The following is a 20324-nucleotide window of genomic DNA, read 5'->3' as shown; positions in this document are numbered from 1 at the left end:
GTACCAGGAATACCAGTGTATGTTCTTAATGAGAGATGAAGCACATCTTCCCATCTATTTGGCGTAAGAACCTTCTCCACCCCACCTCCCAGAATTCATTGAAGTTTGACTTCTGTTTTACCTTGAGGTCTGTGTAACTAGGTCAATGATAATGGGTTTACCGAAATTATTGCTTATTCATCTGACATTGACTCATGAGCAACGGCATCTTGTTAGTTAGAACTGCCAGATTATAATATCTAACGCAAAGTTATATTTGTTTTATATTACATTTGACTTTTAAAATCAGCTGCATGGCAGAATAAACCCTGTATAAGTTTCTCCCCTTTTTTGCCTGTTCAAACTCTGAAAATGTCAAACAGTGAATAATGCCGCTTCCTGCAACGGTGTTTGGCATCAGTAATCCCCACCACAAATTGCTATGGGTGTGGTAAGAATAGGCTATTTTGAAGCAACTATGTGGATATAGAAGGATCTGGACCAAAAGGAAGGGTGTTGCCAGTTAACATGGCATATCAAGTGCTACACTGAACCTCCTAATTTTATTCCATTTCTGGTTAGTTGAAACGTAATACCTCGGCCGTGCTTAAGGGCTTATTTATTAATTGCTAGCAGTCCTGTACCTGATGTTGCTTGGAAATTTAAAAAAGAATCCAAAAAAGTCAGTGTAGATTTTAATAAGTGGTTAAAATGAGTGCAGTTTTGGTCCAGTCCACCAACTTGATTCAAAATGGTACGCAGGATGCAGGTGGCGCTGTGGGTTAAATCACAGAGCCTAGGACTTGCCAATCAGAAGGTTGCTGGTTCGAATCCCCGTGATGGGGTGAGCTCCCATTGCTCGGTCCCTGCTCCTGCCAACCTAGCAGTTCGAAAGCACGTCAGAGTGCAAGTAGATAAATAGGTACTGCTCCGGTGGGAAGGTAAACAGCGTGAGGGATGCCTGTGCTGTCATCAGCATCAGTAGGGATTTTGGAGAATTCTAACGGAAATGGAAACGGAAGTGGAAGTTGGTGATGTTGACTTATTTGTCTGATGTCATTGATTTTTCAGTCTGCAAAGGATACGTAATTAAATACTCCCCCTTTAAATTGTGTTTCCTTTGCATTGGAGGGGACGCGGGTGGCGCTGTGGTCAAAACCACAGAGCCTAGGGCTTGCTGATCAGAAGGTCGGCGGTTCGAATCCCCGTGACGGGTTGAGCTCCCGTTGCTCGGTCCCTGCTCCTGCCAACCTAGCAGTTCAAAAGCACGTCAGAGTGCAAGTAGATAAATAGGCACCACTCCGGTGGGAAGGTACTGTAAACAGCGTTTCTGTCTGCTGCTCTGGTTCGCCAGAAGTGGCTTAGTCATGCTGGCCACATGACCTGGAAGCTGGACGCTGGCTCCCTTGGCCAGTAAAGCGAGATGAGCGCCGCAACCCCAGAGTCGTTCATGACTGGACTTAATGGTCAGGGGTCCCTTTACCGTTACCTTATCAACTTGATTCAAAATGGTACCCTGTTGTATCTTAACATAGGCAAAAGCTGCTAGGTTTCAGCAATGAAGCGTTCAAATCGCACAATAAGCAGACAAACAACTTTCCAAAACACACAGTAGATTCTTTTTACCCTGCTTTTTTATTTAGATGTTCAGGGCTGCAAACGAGCGACAAACCACAGGATTAGAATAAAACAGGATAAAATAACATCTGTCCAACAACCAAAGAGATAAAATAGCTGTCAGTTAAAAACTCACTTCAGATATTAGCGATAATAGAAATCAACTGCTTGCTTGACCTGTTTTTGTGTTGGCGTAAGTTTTGTAACCTCCTGAACAGCACTTTCTGTCTGCATTGCTTTCAAAGTGTGGAAGTGATTCGGCTTGGACATAGCTACTTTGTCAACTGGGATAATAAAATGTATTATTCCAAAGAAAACACACCCGCTGAAGTTCGGACCACAACTCTCAGCGAAGAACTGGGGCAGATTGAATACGTTTTTTCAGACAAAACAGGGACCCTCACTCAAAACATAATGACTTTTAATAAGTGCTCTATTAATGGGAAAGTATATGGTAAGTTACTGTTTCCTGATTCTGGCAACTTTTCGTTTTAATAGCATTTCCATCAAATTCAGGCTTGTATTATTGAGATTACTTTGAGTTTGATCCAAAGACCACAAATGGAAGGGGAAATAATCACCACTGCTGTTTCACAAACACTTGTGCAACGGGTTCATATGGTGTAACCGTAATAAATGACAGTGATGATGTTTTAATGAAATTTAAAGGTTAAAATATAAAATTTCTAGACAAACTTTTAATTGGAAAAAGGCTTATGAAAAGAAAGCATATTTTAAATAAAAATGGGGAAAGATCATTGGTACGCCTCCTGCTTGCTTGTATTATTGCACGTCGAGGTCCCCAAGACACCCCAAATAAGAACACAATGACACTTGATTTTTGTTTAAGGTTTTTGGCATAATTTTGGCCACAACTTTATTAAAAATACAGCAATGTGAGTGGTTGCTTAGGCATTGGTAGCGACTAACTGACCCCGCACGGGTACAGCTCTGACATTTGCACCCCCCACGAAGTCAGAAAGGGTAAGTCACCTGGGGAGAGAGACGGGACTGGGAACCATGCCTCACCTCTCCCAAGAATGCTCCCAGGGGCACTTGCGTGGCCCTAGCCCCTTGCCAGGGCATTCGGACAAAAGCATGGCGAGCCCCTGGGTTCCTTTAACGGAAAACCCTTGCAGCAGCAGCATTTTGGAGGGGCAGGCGCAGCCGAATCCATACCCCTCCACCAACCAATTCCCAAACCAATGCCTAACTGCAACCTTACAAGTTGTGACGATTTGCTACGCAGTAGGCAAAAACCAAATGGCACCAGCTAATCAGTCAAATGGACAAAATTCCTACCAGGCTCCTGCCCCAAAGCAGACGACCCCATGACAGGCATAGCAAGGTCAAGCAAACAGCCTAACATTAGGGAGGGAGGGCAGGTGATCTGAAGCACGCAGTGAAAGAGGAAGCTCGTCACTGCGTGCAGTGTATTTAACAAACAGGGCTGTCAATCAATAAATGGCAACATATAAATCTCCCCGGTAACAGCCCGCCCCTGCTTAAAGATAGCCAAACTCTTTTGCCCAGCAACAGTGAGGTGTCTTGTCAGCCCCCACCGCAACACGTGCTCTCCATGAGGGAGAACACGCTTTGTCCTAATACCCAGTGCAGGGTTGTTTTATATAAAGTAGTTCACAACAGGGACAGTTTTTTCAGCTGCCAAAAAAGGGCTTAATGACAAGACCATCAAAGTATTGGCAGCTGCCACTTTATTGGGGATTTATCAATAATCTAGTACTAGTCTGAGTGCAATTTTTTTGAATGTGCAACTTTGATCTTGAAGCTCTGTGTGTGATGAGGTGCTTGATTCTGTCTTGTAGTAACCCTCCGGAAAGCCGCCCCCCCAAAGGAAAGCTATTCACAGTGCAATCCTATACATGTATACTCAGAAGTAAGTCCCATTTGGTTTAATGGACCTCCCCTCCAAATAAGTACACACAGGATTGCAGCCTTAGGTGCAAACCTAACCTCATTAACCTTAGAGCAGACCCCGTTGAATTAAAGGAGACTTACTTCTCAGTAGACGTGACTAGGGTTGGGCTTTTAGTTGGGACACTTTTTGAACTTAAATTGAATGTTCTCTGGCTTTTGCTAATTTAATTTTATTTTTTTTCAGGTGAAGTGGGCCAGAAAACACTACTCGATGAGGTACAGTGGTACAATATTTTATTTGCCTTGTGGAATTTTGCTGATTTGTGAAAAGAGCAAGTAAAATATTATTTTGCTAGTTAGTTAAATGGTATATTAAAACTGAACTTTCATTTCCATCTGAGCAACACCAGAAACAGGTGCCCTAATATAGATACGTCAAGGCTTTGTAATTTTTGTTCCTAAAGCACCAACTTCTGTTTCTCTCCCTGTTGCCCCTGCTGCAACCCAATATGATTTTAAAACCCTCTCTTTAAAAGGGTTTTAAACCCTTTTAAAACCCTTAAAAAAGACACATTTTTGCACAGCAAATTCCCCTAAAATAATGCATCTTTGTATGTTCTTTTCACAAATACAATGCATTTTTGTGGACACTTTGCCCTATATGCATTTTGCATGCATTACTTGACTGGAGAACTGCATTGCAAAATTCAGAGAAGTGCAAATTTCGAATGGTGCCTGTGTTTGGGTCCTCCTATTGTTTTAGAAACGGTAAATTAGGTAGATTTGCCCTTAATTGTGAACTCGGTCAGATTTCTCCCTTATCCCTAGGTAGAACTCACCACCTTCCCAGATAATTTGTTCCAGTGTCAAACTACTCTTACCATCACAATGTTTCTCTTAATGTTCAGTGGAAATCTACCTTCTTATAAGTCCATTAGATCTAGTTGTACCCTCTGGACCAACAGAAAAGAAATATTTGGTCTTTTCTATGCATGACCCCTTCAGGGACTTGAAGAATGCTTGAATCAGTCTCCTTATCTTTTTCCAGATTAAACATACCCAGTTCCTTCAACATTCCCTCATAGGTGTGGGAATGTTGAGGATAGTAGGAGAGGATATATTGATTAAATATTATACTTCCTCACTCACGCTAGTGAGCTAGTAGCAGAGCACATTCCCTTGTACATAGCAAGAAGCTGGTTGATGGATTCGTTAGAACCATTTGAGTTAAGCAGTCCAGTCTGGCTTCTCCAGATTGGATTGTTCCTGGTAAATCCCCTTTAGGTAAAGGTAAAGGGACCCCTGACCATTAGGTCCAGTCGTGGCCGACTCTGGGGTTGCGGCGCTCATCTCGCTTTATTGGCCGAGGGAGCCGGCGTACAGTCATGTGGCCAGCATGACGAAGCCGCTTTTGGCAAACCAGAGCAGCGCACGGAAACGCCATTTACCTTCCCGCCGGAGTGGTACCTGTTTATCTACTTGCACGTTGACGTGCTTTCGAACTGCTAGGTTGGCAGGAGCAGGGACCGAGCAACGGGAGCTCACCCCGTTGTGGGGATTTGAACCGCCGACCTTCTGATCGGCAAGTCCTAGGCTCTGTGGTTTAACCCACAGCGCCACCCACGTCCCCTTTAGTTCTTCTTTAGTTCCCTCTAAAAAGCAATGATGACACAACTGTCTTCTTTTAAAAGTAATGATAAGGTTTACTTACATTCAATTAACAGTATGATCCCAAAGGCAGGATTTAGCTTTTAGTTACAGTTACAGAGAATGGTGTGGGTTCATCCTCTTGTGAGGGATGCGCCCATGTGCTGCTGGCATCAAGATACTCAAGAAAGTGAGACATAGGGTCTACCAGGGTCACGCCCATCTACCTGGTCACACGCAGGGGGAGGATGTGCCAGACCAGGTGTGACAGGAAGTCCTCTTGGCTGGAGCAACATTCCCCTGTGTGTCCACTCTGGGCAAACAGGAAATGTTGTATTTGGCTGCTTGAGTGATGTTACACCCGATGCTCTTTTTCTTTAAAAAAATGTTTAGGGGTGCTCTCATTTTGACACATTAAATCATGGGTTGCCACACTAAGGCCCAGGGGCCGGATCCAGCCCAATCGCATTCTAAATCCAACCTGCGGATGGTCCGGGAATCAGTTTGTTTTTACATGAATAGAATGTGTGCTTTTATTTAAAATGCATCTCTGGGTTATTTGCGGGGCCTGCCTGGTGTTTTTACATGAGTAGAATGTGTCCTTTTATTTAAACTGCATCTCTGTGTTATTTGTGGAGACTGCCTAGTGTTTTTACATGAGTAGAATGTGTCCTTTCATTTAAAATGCATCTCTGGGTTATTTGTGGGGCATAGGAATTCGTTCATCCCCCCCCGCAATATAGTCTGGTCCCCCACAAGGTCTGAGGGATAGTGGGCCAGCCCCCTGCTGAAAAAGTTTGCTGACCCCTGATAATGCTTGCTTCTGCCTGAGACTCGGGAAACACTGGGAAAGGAAAGGAAAGGAGGCCGCCATCAGGGGGAACTGACGATTCACTGTGCTATTCAACAGAGCTGATGATTCACCGTGCTAGAGAAGAAACTAATTTTTTTAAAAAAATTAGTTTCTTCTCTCATTAGATTCACAAAATGTTTAGGGGTATGTGTACCCCTGTGTACCCCCAGAAAAAAGCACTGGTTACATCCCACAATAGGGAACAATAAACTGACGTGAATAGATTTGGGGTGGAGGACAGGAGTAAAACCCGCCAACATAACTCCCTGAACCCAACAGTCGCCACTATTTGAAGCTCTTTCCCCGTATCCTGCTCACTTATGGGAACACAAGAACGTAATATGTTTTGGCTCAGGCAAATGGCCTGTTCTACCCACCATCCTGTTCTCAAAGTGGCAGACCAGATGCCGATGGGAAGCAGGTGAGAAACATTGTTGTTGTTTAGTCGTTTAGTCGTGTCCGACTCTTCGTGACCCCATGGACCAGAGCACGCCAGCCACTCCTGTCTTCCACTGCCTCCCGCAGTTTGGTCAAACTCATGCTGGTAGCTTCAAGAACACTGTCCAACCATCTCGTCCTCTGTTGTCCCCTTCTCCTTGTGCCCTCCATCTTTCCCAACATCAGGGTCTTTTCCAGGGAGTCTTCTCTTCTCATGAGGTGGTCAAAGTACTGGAGTCTCAGCTTCAGGATCTGTCCTTCCAGTGAGCACTCAGGGCTGATTTCCTTAAGAATGGATAGGTTTGATCTTCTTGCAGTCCATGGGACTCTCAAGAGTCTACTCCAGCTCCATAATTCAAAAGCATCAGTTCTTCTGCGATCAGCCTTCTTTATGGTCCAGCTCTCACTTCCATACATCACTAGTGAGAAACATTATTGGGAACAATAACTAGAAATTCCATGGGAGTTTCGTTTCTCTGATGAAACTTACTGTAAAAGATATGCTCCCAGGGCACCCTTTCCCCCTCAACATCCAGGATGAAAACTGCCAAGTAAAAGAGACTTGTAGGGCCAATGGAATAAGTTGTCACTGCTGAGGCAATTTGTACAGGCTTTCAGGCTAAATGTTAAAAGGCAAGACAATAACAAACACTTGATCTTTTTCATCAAGTGAAGTGCAACGACGCAGATGCCAAGACTTTGCAGCCGGCCACATCACCAATGATTAGTTTTCCTGGATTTGTAGACACAGGGGAAAGAAAAACTCCCAAGTCTTGTTTGCTTCTTGCAAAATTACTGTAATGTTTCAGTTGCTTACTCAGTCATTTCCAAACTGTGTGCTGGGAAAGAATTGCTGGTGCGCAATGTTACCCAGTCACAACATGTATGAGGCTTCCTACTGCATCTCTGTATGATTTACTGTTCTTCTTTTTATTATTAATTTTTATTAGTTCTCCAGATTTTAACAAATCAATCCAAATTATTTAAATTTAATACATTTTTTAAAAAGGTAATTAGGTTTCCCACTCCTATTACAAACATATGTCCATATCTTCCTGATTTGGCTACTTCATTCTTCTTCTTTATTCACCTTCTCATTCTTCTATTAATAGCTAGCCTTTGTTCTCTGTTTGATTTACTCTTCTGACCTGGTCAACTACTAATCATCCCCTGCCAGGGCAGATTGTTCTCCTGTGCCGGCCCAGTAGCAACAACCAGCTTTCTCTGTTTATTTTATTTGTTTATTTAATGTTTAGTTTTGGTTTTTAAAACCACTTTAATAAATTATAGTAAGGTGGTTTATAACCTGCAAAAATGTAATAAACCAATCCTTTAATATCTGTAAAACATAATTGAAAACACTGGTAAATCCTGGTTGGTTAAACAGAGAATTTCATCTTGTGAACGCCTGTCTAAACAGTACAGTTTTCTGAAGACTTATGAAACAAGGAAGGGGAAGTTCATGTGAAAGGGCTTGCCACATGAAAGTACCCAGTGAAGAGCAAATTAACCTCAGGGGCAAGTGGGGGAACCATGAGAAATGCCCCATCTCTGTTATTGAGGTGGACTTGGGTGGCACTGTGGTCTAAACCACTGAGCCTCTTGAGCTTGCCAGTCGGAAGGTCAGCGGTTTGAAACCTTGCGACGGAGTGAACTCCCTTTCCTCTGTCCCAGCTCCTGCCAACCTAGCAGTTCTAAAGCATGCCAGTGCAAGTAGATAAATAGGTACCGCTCCGGTGGGAAGGTAAACAGTGTTTCCGTGTGCTCTGGCTTCTGTCACGGTGTTCTGTTGCGCCAGAAGCAGTTTAGTCCTGCTGGCCACATGACCCAGAAAGCTGTCTGTGGACAAGCACTGGCTCCCTCAGCCTGAAAAGCGAGATGAGCACCGCGCTCCATAGTCGCCTTTGACTGGACTCAACCATCCAGGGGTCCTTTACCTTTTTTACCTACATCTAATGTCATTGCTCGGTCCCTGCTCCTGCCAACCTAGCAGTTCGAAAGCACATCAAAGTGCAAGTAGATAAATAGGTACCACTCCGGCGGGAAGGTAAACGGAGTTTCCGTGCAGTGCTCTGGTTCGCCAGAAGCGGCTTAGTCATGCTGGCCATATGACCCGGAAGCTGTACGCCGGCTTCCTCGGCCAATAAAGCGAGATGAGCACCACAACCCCAGTCGGTCATGACTGGACTTAATGGTCAGGGGTCCTTTTACCTTTACATTAATGTCATTGCAGTATCATTTAATTGCCCCTCCCAAAATGTCCAATTTGGCTGATTCTTAACTGAAAGGGTTCCTCACCCTTGCTTTAGTTTAGACTCTAGAGCATGGGTAGGCAAACTAAGGCCCAGGGCTGGATCCGGCCCAACCTAGCAGTTCTAAAGCATGCCAGTGCAAGTAGATAAATAGGTACCGCTCCGGTGGGAAGGTAAACAGTGTTTCCGTGTGCTCTGGCTTCTGTCACGGTGTTCTGTTGCGCCAGAAGCAGTTTAGTCCTGCTGGCCACATGACCCAGAAAGCTGTCTGTGGACAAGCACTGGCTCCCTCAGCCTGAAAAGCGAGATGAGCACCGCGCTCCATAGTCGCCTTTGACTGGACTCAACCATCCAGGGGTCCTTTACCTTTTTTACCTACATCTAATGTCATTGCTCGGTCCCTGCTCCTGCCAACCTAGCAGTTCGAAAGCACATCAAAGTGCAAGTAGATAAATAGGTACCACTCCGGCGGGAAGGTAAACGGAGTTTCCGTGCAGTGCTCTGGTTCGCCAGAAGCGGCTTAGTCATGCTGGCCATATGACCCGGAAGCTGTACGCCGGCTTCCTCGGCCAATAAAGCGAGATGAGCACCACAACCCCAGTCGGTCATGACTGGACTTAATGGTCAGGGGTCCTTTTACCTTTACATTAATGTCATTGCAGTATCATTTAATTGCCCCTCCCAAAATGTCCAATTTGGCTGATTCTTAACTGAAAGGGTTCCTCACCCTTGCTTTAGTTTAGACTCTAGAGCATGGGTAGGCAAACTAAGGCCCAGGGCTGGATCCGGCCCAATCACCTTCTAAATCCGGCCTGTGGACAGTCCGGGAATCAGCATGTTTTTACATGAGTAGAATGTATCCTTTTATTTAAAATACATCTCTGAGTTATTTGTGGGGCATAGGAATTTGTTCATCCCCCCCCCAAAAAAATATAGTCTGGCCCCCCACAAGGTCTGAGGGACAGTGGACCGGCCCCTTGCTGAAAAAGTTTGCTGACCTCTGCTTTAGAGGATTGCTAAGGACTCTTGGTAAATCAAAATTCAACTCAATTGTCTGTGGACAAACACTGGCTCCCTCGGCCTGAAAGCGACTTAAGCGCCGCAACCCCCTAGTCACCTTTGACCGGACTTAACTGTCCAGGGGTCCTTTCCCTTTATACCTATTGAGGTGGAGCATAAGGAATCAGGTGCTCCTTAAGCTACTCTGGGCACAGGACTTTGTGAATTAACACAAGAACATTGAACCCGACCTCATAGCAAATGGGCAACTAGTGTCAGGAGCTCGTCCTACACTCTAGTAGGACCCTGGCAGAGACACATGCCCAACTGGCATGTTCTCTCCCTCCTGGTCGATCGTTTGGGAGCTTCATTAGCTTTCTTCAGCCCGAACATCACAGTGACCAATGCCAACAGACATCTGCACACTTAGGGATCTACAGAGTCTTCACAGCTTGCGTGACAGACCTCAGCAACTCAGCATTTTGGCTAATCTACTTTATTTACATATAAACACACACGGAGCACTGCAACATGGCTCCCTCTCTCTCTAGCATCAGACAGCAAAGAGAAAAAGAAAAAAAGACAATAGTCCCACTTCACGGAACACAGTAACACAAACATCCTGTCTCCATCACTCCATCACTCCATTACTGTGATAGACAAAAATCCCATGACTGCAATCATGGAGCAGGAATTCTAACAACTAGTGCTGCTCTCTCAGCAGTGGAGTGACATGTTACTAGTAATGCACTCCTTTGAGCAGTCTGGCCTTTGCATTCTGCACTTATTGCAGCTTCCAGACCAGATACAATGGCAGCCCCACTTAAAGTGTTTTACAGTTGCTGGGACTCCTGCTTACTTGCATGCCGAATCAGTGACACCTGCCAAAAAGGTAGGTTCACTCTGATCAGGACTTAGTTGATCAGCATCCCTAGATATTTTATTTTATATCTTGCTGTGCAAGTTCCACTGTAATGCTGAGGTATTTCAGTTTCCTGTAAGAAAGATCCCCAACCTTACTTTCTTCTTATCATTTTCCCATGTGCTTTTCTTTCGCAGAAGAAAACGCCTGTGGATTTCTCATTCAGTCGGCTAGCAGACAGAAAATTTCGCTTTTATGACCACAGCCTAGTTGAATCCATTACAATGGGAGACCCAGAAGTCCATGAATTCTTTAGGCTGCTTTCTCTCTGCCATACAGTCATGTCCGAAGAGAAAACCCCAGGTAACCTAGATAAATATGTATGCTTTAATTTATTTGGGGCATTTGTATATTGCTTGGTGATTCAGATTTTGAAGCCGTGTTATGTAAAGACAATCCACAGAAAATGAAACAAAACAATAAATATTTATCATAAAAACTGAACATAAAAGAGCTGGCTGGATCAGGCTAATGACCCATCAAGTCCTGCAACATTTTCTCGCAATGTCCATGGGAATCTTGCAAGCTGAACTGGGGCACAACAGCATTCCACTTGTGATCCCCAGCAGCTGCTATTCAGAGGTATTGTTGTTTAGTCGTTTAGTCGTGTCCGATTCTTTGAGACCCCATGGACCAGAGCACGCCAGGCACTCCTGTCTTCCACCGCCTTCCGCGGTTTGGTCAAACTCATGTTGGGAGCTTCAAGAACACTGTCCCACCATCTCGTCCTCTGTCTTCCCCTTCTCCTTGTGCCCTCCATCTTTCCCAACATCAGGGTCTTTTCCAGGGAGTCTTCTCTTCTCATGAGGTGGCCAAAGTCTTGGAGCCTCAGCTTCACGATCTGTCCTTCCAGTGAGCACTCAGGGCTGATTTCCTTAAGGATGGATCGGTTTGATCTTCTTGCAGTCCATGGGATTCTCAAGAGTCTCCTCCAGCACCATAATTCAAAAGCATCAATTCTTCGGTGATCAGCCTTCTTTATGGTCCAGCTCTCACTTCCATACATCACTGATTCAGAGGTATACTGCCCCTCAATAATGGAGGCAGGTCATAGTTATTGTGGCTTGTAATGACTGATAGCCTTGTCCTCCAAGATGAGGGGTTTTCTCAGATCTTTGGAGTCTGGCTCACTGGGGCAAATGAGGACTATATCACCAAACTCAGTCTGCCATCAGTCAGCCTCCACCTGTCTTCTACCTTACTTAAACCCTGTCCAGGTGTTGATGTTGGCTGTCAGTCACCATCTCCTCCTTTGTCTCTGTGTTACCTATTTGACAGTAATTTTTATTAGTTTTCAGTGACAATAATCCAATGGTAGCTTCAATATAACAACGCCAAATTAGAATACAATTACTAATCCCAATCATTCAGATGCTAAATTATATAATATAGGTGGCTTCCCGCGTGCTAGAATTGATGGTTTGATGATTTACTTTGTTTCTATGTCCCAAAATCTCTCAATTGCATTCCATTCAAAATAACAAAATCCCTTATACAATCCCTTATACAACAACACAGACATCATCTTGCTGACAAAGGTCTGTATAGTTAAAGCTATGGTTTTCCCAGTAGTGATGTATGGAAGTGAGAGCTGGAACATAAAGAAGGCTGATTGCCGAAGAATTGATGCTTTTGATGCTTTTGAATTATGGTGCTGGAGGAGACTCTTGAGAGTCCCATGGACTGCAAGAAGATCAAACCTATCCATTCTGAAGGAAATCAGCCGTGAGTGCTCACTGGAAGGACAGATCCTGAAGCTGAGGCTCCAATACTTTGGCCACCTCATGAGAAGAAAAGACTCCCTGGAAAAGCCCCTGATATTGGGAAAGATTGAGGGCACAAGGAGAAGGGGATGATAGAGGACGAGATGGTTGGACAGTGTTCTTGAAGCTACCAGCATGAGTTTGACCAAACTGCGGGAGGCAGTGGAAGACAGGAGGGCCTGGCGTGCTCTGGTCCATGGGGTCACGAAGAGTCGGGCACGACTAAACGACTAAACAACAAAACAATACAACAACTGCAATATCCACGACATCCATTCGTCTTGACACATTGAATGGTTTATAAAGCTGTAGGTGAAGCATTCAAACCATATCTTTATTCCTCTTGTGTGTGACAACTATTCTGTCCATGGTTTTCCTTCCTATCCTTGTAAAATGTTATGTCTATCTTTTCCCAGCCGTTGCTGCTCTCCATCATGCCTTGGGCGGAGCTAATATCCCAATGTTGTTTCAGAAGTTCTCCATTGCTCCGTCCCATAGTTCATTGTTTTGCAACTTCAACAGCAGCTACAAAAACCACACTGTTTCAATAAATATCTCTGTGTTACCTTTGTAGAGCTCAGCTAGGAGGAGAATGGAATGAAACCAGAATTAGTTGACTCTCTGGCGCCACCTAATGTTCACCTCCTAGCCTTCTGCTCCAATAGCCTCAAAGGGCCCCAGCCTCCACTGGCTTAGATGATTCTCCTAGGATTCTGTCGTGGGTTCCCCTCAGGCTTCTTGGCTTACTCCATACCTCTCCTACTCCGTTCATCATGGAGAGAAGGTACCAAGTGAATGTGGGGAAGCCTGTGTTTGAATGAACACAATATTTCGCGACCCTGTTAGAAAGTAGGCTTCCTCCAGCAGGTCCAGAGAACCTCTGAGCTCAAATGAAAAATGAGAAGGGAGTTGAAGAGGCAGTATGAAAGCCCCAAATCTGCTCTTAACCTGTACCCTGGGTACAAGTGGCCCAAAAGCATTTCAGAGAAAGAAGGGGGAAGAGGAAGAGACTATCAAAAGAGTGGGGTACTGTAATATAAGATGGTTACAGATTTTTGTATTCTTTTCGGAACCCACACAATGCATTCCTAATAATTATAAATTAATCATTAAATTTATAGACCTTTGTTAGAGGATCACAGGGCAGTTTACAGTATAAAAACACAAAAAATGCATAACATAATAACAAAGAAAACACACACACACACACCCCAGTTTAAAAGGTCATGGATTGTTTCATTAGCCAAGATGAATGTTTTTGCCTGGTGCCTAAAGACATTAGTTAAATGCAAACCCTAACATAATTTGGTGTTGAATATGGCTGAGATATTCTCATGCATTGTGGGATTGTTGCTGGCGATGGTGATTGAAGCCTGCCTACAAAGGAATATTTTGATTTTGCTGGATCGTATTGTGCAGTCCGCTGCTATGACAAGATTTGACAAGAAAGAAATGGGCCATACTCTAGTGATTAACTCAGATACAACACGTCTTGGCTTGCCCTTGCCCGTATCTGTTTTGAGACATGATCTCATAATGTGTAATTGTCTTGCTTTGGTTTGTATGGATGCAGATTTTTTAACTTCAAACAGCGCAAAGTCTTCCATTCATGGTTAAAAGCCTTCTTGCCGATTTGAAGTTGATTGAAGTTGATGAATATGTTTGGCTACAACAAAAGTCAGGGTCTTTGAATCTGAAAAAACTGAGCCATTATAAATGAGCTGTGCTGGCTAGTAGTAGAGCTTTGGTGTTATATCTCTTTTAAAAACACTCATTGCAGATCACACTCATATCTTTTGCCCGTGGTAGGTTGGTGCAAATTTCTTCTCTATGTTCACTCTTCAAAATACAGCATGGTCAATATGGTGTAGCGCTTAGACCAGGCATGGCCAAACTTGACCCTCCAGATGTTTTGGGACTACAGTTCCCACCATCCCTGACCACTGGTCCTGTTAGCTAGGGATGATGGGAGTTGTAGTCCCAAAACATCTGGAGGGCCAAGTTTGGCCATGCCTGGCTTAACCATGGATAGGCAAACTAAAGCCTGGGGGTCAGATCCAGCCCAATCGCCTTCTAAATCTGGCCCACAGATGGTCCAAGAATCAGTGTGTTTTTACATGAGTAGAATGTGTCCTTTTATTTAAAATGCATCTCTGGGTTATTTGTGGGACATAGGAACCCGTTCATATTTTTTTTCTTCAAAATATTGTCTGGCCCACCACATGTTCTGAGGGATGGTGGACCGGCCCCCTGCTAAAAAAGTTTGCTGACCCCTGGCTTAGACCAAGGAAACCTGGATTCAAATGTCTACACATTCATGATGCTCATAGGCCTAAAATGAGACATTTCCTTGTAAGCAATCTTGGGCATCTTGGAGCAAAGGCAGGATATAAATGTAACAAAAGAATGGTAATAATTACCAAAAATAATTGAGCCTCCATGTCAGTTGGTAACGGTAAGATACCTATTCTTTATAAGGAGATACAGTACTTAGGGTGGCGCTGTGGGTTATACCACAGAGCCTAGGACTTGCCGATCAGAAGATCGGCAGTTCGAATCCCCATGATGGGGTGAGCTCCCGTTGCTCAGTCCCTGCTCCTGCCAACCTAGCAGTTCAAAAGCATGTCAACGTGCAAGTAGATAAATAGGTACCGCTCCAGCGGGAAGGTAAACGGCGTTTCCGTGAGCTGCTCTGGTTCGCCAGAAGTGGCTTAGTCATGCTGGCCACATGACCCGGAAGCTGTACGCCGGCTCCCTCGGCCAATAAAGCGAGATGAGCACCGCAACCCCAGAGTCGGCCATGACTGGACCTAATGGTCAGGGGTCCCTTTACCTTTACAGTACTTACATGGGATGCTTCCAGGCAACCTGTTTGCTGATCGTTCATCCTAACTTGATAGGCAAAGTCAGCTATTTAGCGAGCATTCATTCTTATTTGTTTGGGCGAAGTTAGAAGATGTTGTGTCAAAGTGTGTGGTCTTACACTTTCCAGTATATTTTCCTCAGCATTTTGGGGACACGGGTGGTGCTGTGGTCAGATGGGCGGGGTATAAATAAATTATTATTATTATTATTAGCACCCTCTCATGGGAATCATCTGGATGTGCCTGCCACAAGGTGACCCTTAACCTTGGTCAACCCCATTCAACCAACAACCAGCAGTCAGGCTAATTGATTTTGGGATACATACCTGATACCTACGCCCAAACCATCTGACATCTGTAGTCAATGAAGCTGTGGCCTTATCCAATCCCAAAATTGCTGTGCTGTGTCTTACATTGTGTAATTGCATGTGTACCATGCCTGCCTCTGGCCGCATTGCAGCCCACATTCTCTATCCACTAGCACAAGAGCCCTTGCTCCGGCGGATGACAGAGTTTAAACATTGCACAACAAAAGAATCCGACACAGAGTTGGGGGAGCCTGTTGTGCAATAGCTGATTCTTGTTGTGCAATCTGTTGTGTAATCTTTCGTAACGTACTTGTGTTTTCCCCTTGTGCAACAGCACATTGTTTTGTGCAATCTGCTGTGAAACAGTCTTTAGGAATGCACTCTTGTTTTCTCTTGTGAAATCACATTCTGCCATTGCAACAAGTATACCACTGTTGTTGTTGTTTAGTCATTTAGTCATGTCCGACTCTTCATGACCCCATGGACCAGAGCACGCCAGGCACTCCTGTCTTCCACTGCCTCCTGCACTATGGTCAAACTCATGCTGGTAGCTTCGAGAACACTATCCAACCATCTCGTCCTCTGTCGTCCCCTTCTCCTTGTGCCCTCCATCTTTCCCAACATCAGGGTCTTTTCCAAGGAGTCTTCTCTTCTCATGAGGTGGCCAAAGTATTGGAGCCTAAGCTTCAGGATCTGTCCTTCCAGTGAGCACTCAGGGCTGATTTCCTTCAGAATGGATAGGTTTGATCTTCTTGCAGTCCATGGGACTGCTAAGTGACTTTAAATCCATAATACACTGGGCACAATAACCCATCGTCCTTTTGTAATGGTTCATTGTCCTTCCCTGTTCTGTCTGCTTCTACTGTTAGTGTTCCTCCCATTTCAGTAGCCCATTGAGACTTGGAAAGAAAGAGAAATCCAGCTGTGGGTACATGCCCTTGTTTCAGCGCTGCCAGCATCGCCATGCATCACATCCATACATTCCATGGCTTCTCTCGCCCTGTCTTATAGCAGGAAGAGTACAGGTTCCATTTGCTGCTTGAGTGCTCGCCTGGATAACATGTCCTTCTCACCCTAGGCGAGCTGCAGATTATAAGCCCTGTACGAAACAAAAACTCATTTATATTTCATTTGACATGTACCGAGGTTAAATTAAGCCCTGGCAACAAAATCAGTTTCAGGGTTGAGCCCTGGCTTGAATTAATCCCTACTGCCGGGCCCATCACATGAATGTGCTTGAGAACGACATTTTATATTACAATGACTAAACTTTGATACTGAGGAAATTACTCATTTTTATCTGTTTATTGGCGAGATCTCAGACGAAATCTCCTGACCTTTCAACAGATGCAGTTTCTCAGCCATAAAAGGATATCTTTTTATGCTTATTTACTGAATCACTTCAGTAGAATCAGAGTGCGTGGTTTCAAAAATCTTGCTCTGCGTCTTGCAGCAACACATGCCTGGTTTTTTACCACATTGCGAGACGCCCACATGTGGGGTTTGGAACCCTCCTAGTTCCTGCACATTGAATATCAGTCAGATACTCTTTTTTGTGCTTTGTACTCTTATGCATCTAAATTTAAATTAAAAGACCACAATTCCCATTAATTACAGTACAGCTTGGTTGGACGGAGGTAGAGAATCGCCCTGTGACTTTGGTCACATATGCACCATGCATTTAGAACACTATTGTGCAACATTAACAGTCATTTCTTCCTCCAACCTTTGTGCAAACAGATCAGGATGAATCCTTAATGAACAGGTCCTCTGGTCATTCCCGGTCATTTCCCTCAAAGCCTCTGGCTGGAAGCAACTGCAGTTCTCTCATAGTGACATGCCCTTCAAGTGATTGTAACATATATATGGAAATGTGACCTGTTAAGTTGTGGGTGAACATATCAGACAACACAGCGATTCTTCAAACAGCTCTTGTTTATTCACAGGCCAGAACAGAACTGAACTGAAGGGTTCAGCCAGCCTGCTTATATAGAGCTCCACTAGAACGCAACAGTAACCATTTTCTGTAACTATCCAATCACTGAACGTCACTTTCAATCCCTTATTTGCATATGTGGACCTGAGTGAAAATCTACAGTATCCCCCTGCTAGCCCAGAGTGAGAACTTCAGTACATAACACCACCATTTGTTGTTGTTGGTGTTTAGTTGTTTAGTCGTGTCCAACTCTTCGTGACCCCATGGACCAGAGCATGCCAGGCACTCCTGTCTTCCACTGCCTCCCGCAGTTTGGTCAAACTTTATGTGACCATAAAGGTGGGCTTTAGCCGACTGAAGCCCTATGTCCCGCAACAATATTATTATTTTAATGTATATCCTGCCCTTTCTCCTGGAGGCACCCCAGAGTGGCACTTCAAACAGTTACTGCTTCCCTGAAGAAATCCTGGGAACTGTTATTTGTGAAGGGTGCTGAAAGTTATGAGGAGACCCCCTATTCCCCTTGCAGGGCTACAATTCCCAGAGTGGTTTAATAATCAGTCCCTCATCCCAGGTAACTCTGTCAGTAGTAGGTTCTTAAGTCCATTTTTTATCTATTAAATAGTTGGGGGGTTTTTTTGGGGGGGGGAAATGTTTCGTTTCCTGCATGGTTATTCTTGAATGCATTTTCCCTTAACCAATAAATACCACTACAGTGGTACCTCAGGTTAAGACCTTAATTCATTCTGGCGGTCCGTTCTTAACCTGAAGGTACCATTTTAGCGAATGGGGCCTCCCACTGCCACCGCACGATTTCTGTTCTCATCTTGTAGCAAAGTTCTTAACCCAAGGTACTAGTTCTGTGTTAGCGGAGTCTGTAACCTGAAGCGTCTGTAACCTGAAGTGCCTGTAACCCAAGGTACCACTGTACTAAACATATTTTAAAACAGTTGCACATGTAAAAACAGTTACATAATTCCATATATAAGAAAACAGTTTAAAACAACAGCACATGCATAAAATCAATTCTGTGACAAGACAGATAACAACTGGGATACATTTTTTAGAAGGCAGGTTGAAAGAGGAATGTCAGCAAAACAGCAATAGAGAAGGTGCCATGTTGATATTGAATGAGATAGCAGTATATAAGTAATTTTTTTAAAAAAAATGTTAAAAATTTGTCTTTTGTGTTCTTTAACAGTGGCTGGGTTTTCTCTCTTTTTCTTTTAGATGAATTGATTTATCAAGCACAATCGCCAGACGAAGGCGCTCTGGTGACTGCTGCCAGGAACTTTGGTTTCATCTTCAAGTCTCGAACTCCTAAGACCATCACAGTGGAAGAGATGGGCAAAGTTGTCACTTACCAGCTGTTGGCAATTTTGGATTTCAATAACACCAGGAAAAGAATGTCTGTGATAGGTACCGAATGCAAATCCCCCTTCCCCCTTGTTTTATATTTGTATTTTGAAAGCATGGTGGTAGAAACAGAGCATTGACTTCCCCAGGAGTGATTCCCCTGCTCAGCGCATGACATGAGAGCTGTGGACATGATCCCAATTCATATGAAAGAGGTTGGGCAGGGCTTGACTTGGCTGGGAACTGTTGGCATCCGTCTGTCTCAAGAGACAAAGGAGTGGGGCTGCCATCATTGGTGGCAGCAGAGGCAGGAACAAGGGAGGGCTGTGCTGTTGTTATTGTAGATTACTCTCCAACAAGTGTGCTCATAGAGGTCAGCATTTAAATATAAAGTAGGGATGTGGGTGGCGCTGTGGTCTAAACCACTGAGCCTCTTGGGCTTGCCGATCAGAAGGTCGGCAGTTTGAATCCCCACAATGTGGTGAGTTCCTGTTGCTTTGTCCCAGCTCCTGCCAAACTAGCTGTTTGAAAACATGCCAGTGCAAGTAGATAAATAAGTACCACTGTGGCGGGAAGGTAAACAGTGTTTCCGTGCACTCTGGTTTCCGTCACGGTGTTCCGTTGCACCAGAAGTGGTTTTGTCCTGCTGGGGTCCCACATGACCCGGAAAGCCGTTTGTGGACAAACACTGGCTCCCTTGGCCTGAAAGCAAGATGAGCGCTGCAACCCCGTAGTCGCCTTTGACTGGACGTAACCGTCCAGGGGTCCTTTACCTTTTTAATAATAATAATAATAATAATAATAATAATAATAATAATAATAATAATAATAATAATTTATTATTTATACCCCGCCCATCTGGCTGAGTTTCCCCAGCCACTCTGGGCGGCTCCCAATCAAGTGTTAAAAACAATACAGCGTTAAATATTAAAAACTTTCCTGAACAGGGCTGCCTTCAGATGTCTTTTAAAGATAGGATAGCTGCTTATTTCCTTCACATCTGAAGGGAGGGTGTTCCATAGGGTGGGCGCCACTACCGAGAAGGCCCTCTGTCTGGTTCCCTGTAACCTCACTTCTCGCAATGAGGGAATCGCCAGAAGGCCCTTGGCGCTGGATCTCAGTGTCCGGGCTGAACGATGCGGGTGGAGACGATCCTTCAGGTATACAGGACTGAGGCCGTTTAGGGCTTTAAAGGTCAGCACCAACACTTTGAATTGTGCTTGGAAACGCACTGGGAGCCAATGCAGATCTCTCAGAACCGGTGTTATGTGGTCCTGGCGGCCACTCCCAGTCACCAGTCTAGCTGCCACATTCTGGATTAATTGCAGTTTCTGGGTCACCTTCAAAGGTAGCCCCACGTAGAGCGCATTGCAGTAGTCCAAGCGGGAGATAACTAGAGCATGCACCAGTCTGGCGAGACAGTCCGTGGGCAGGTAGGGTCTTAGCCTGCATACCAGGTTTTACCTTATAAAATACAAATTAAAGCCTCAGCAATTAAACCATGTAGTTGCT

At 44.5% G+C, this 20324-nt stretch overlaps 1 protein-coding gene across 1 annotated transcript in view; it reads left to right on the top strand.

Annotated features, from left to right (window-relative positions):
• Positions 1 to 20324, top strand: part of ATP8B4 (ATPase phospholipid transporting 8B4 (putative)) — a 117508-nt gene that overhangs the window by 59116 nt on the left and 38068 nt on the right. The window contains exons 14-17 of the mRNA XM_083586279.1: positions 1842 to 2050; positions 3719 to 3750; positions 10723 to 10888; positions 18687 to 18875. Of these exons, the coding sequence (XP_083442405.1) occupies positions 1842 to 2050; positions 3719 to 3750; positions 10723 to 10888; positions 18687 to 18875 (596 nt within the window). The remainder of the gene's footprint in view (positions 1 to 1841; positions 2051 to 3718; positions 3751 to 10722; positions 10889 to 18686; positions 18876 to 20324) is intronic.

The sequence above is a fragment of the Podarcis filfolensis genome (assembly GCF_964270895.1).
Source record: "Podarcis filfolensis genome assembly, chromosome: 14".
Lineage (NCBI taxonomy): Eukaryota > Metazoa > Chordata > Lepidosauria > Squamata > Lacertidae > Podarcis > Podarcis filfolensis.
This window is presented reverse-complemented; position numbering and strand designations above follow the sequence as displayed.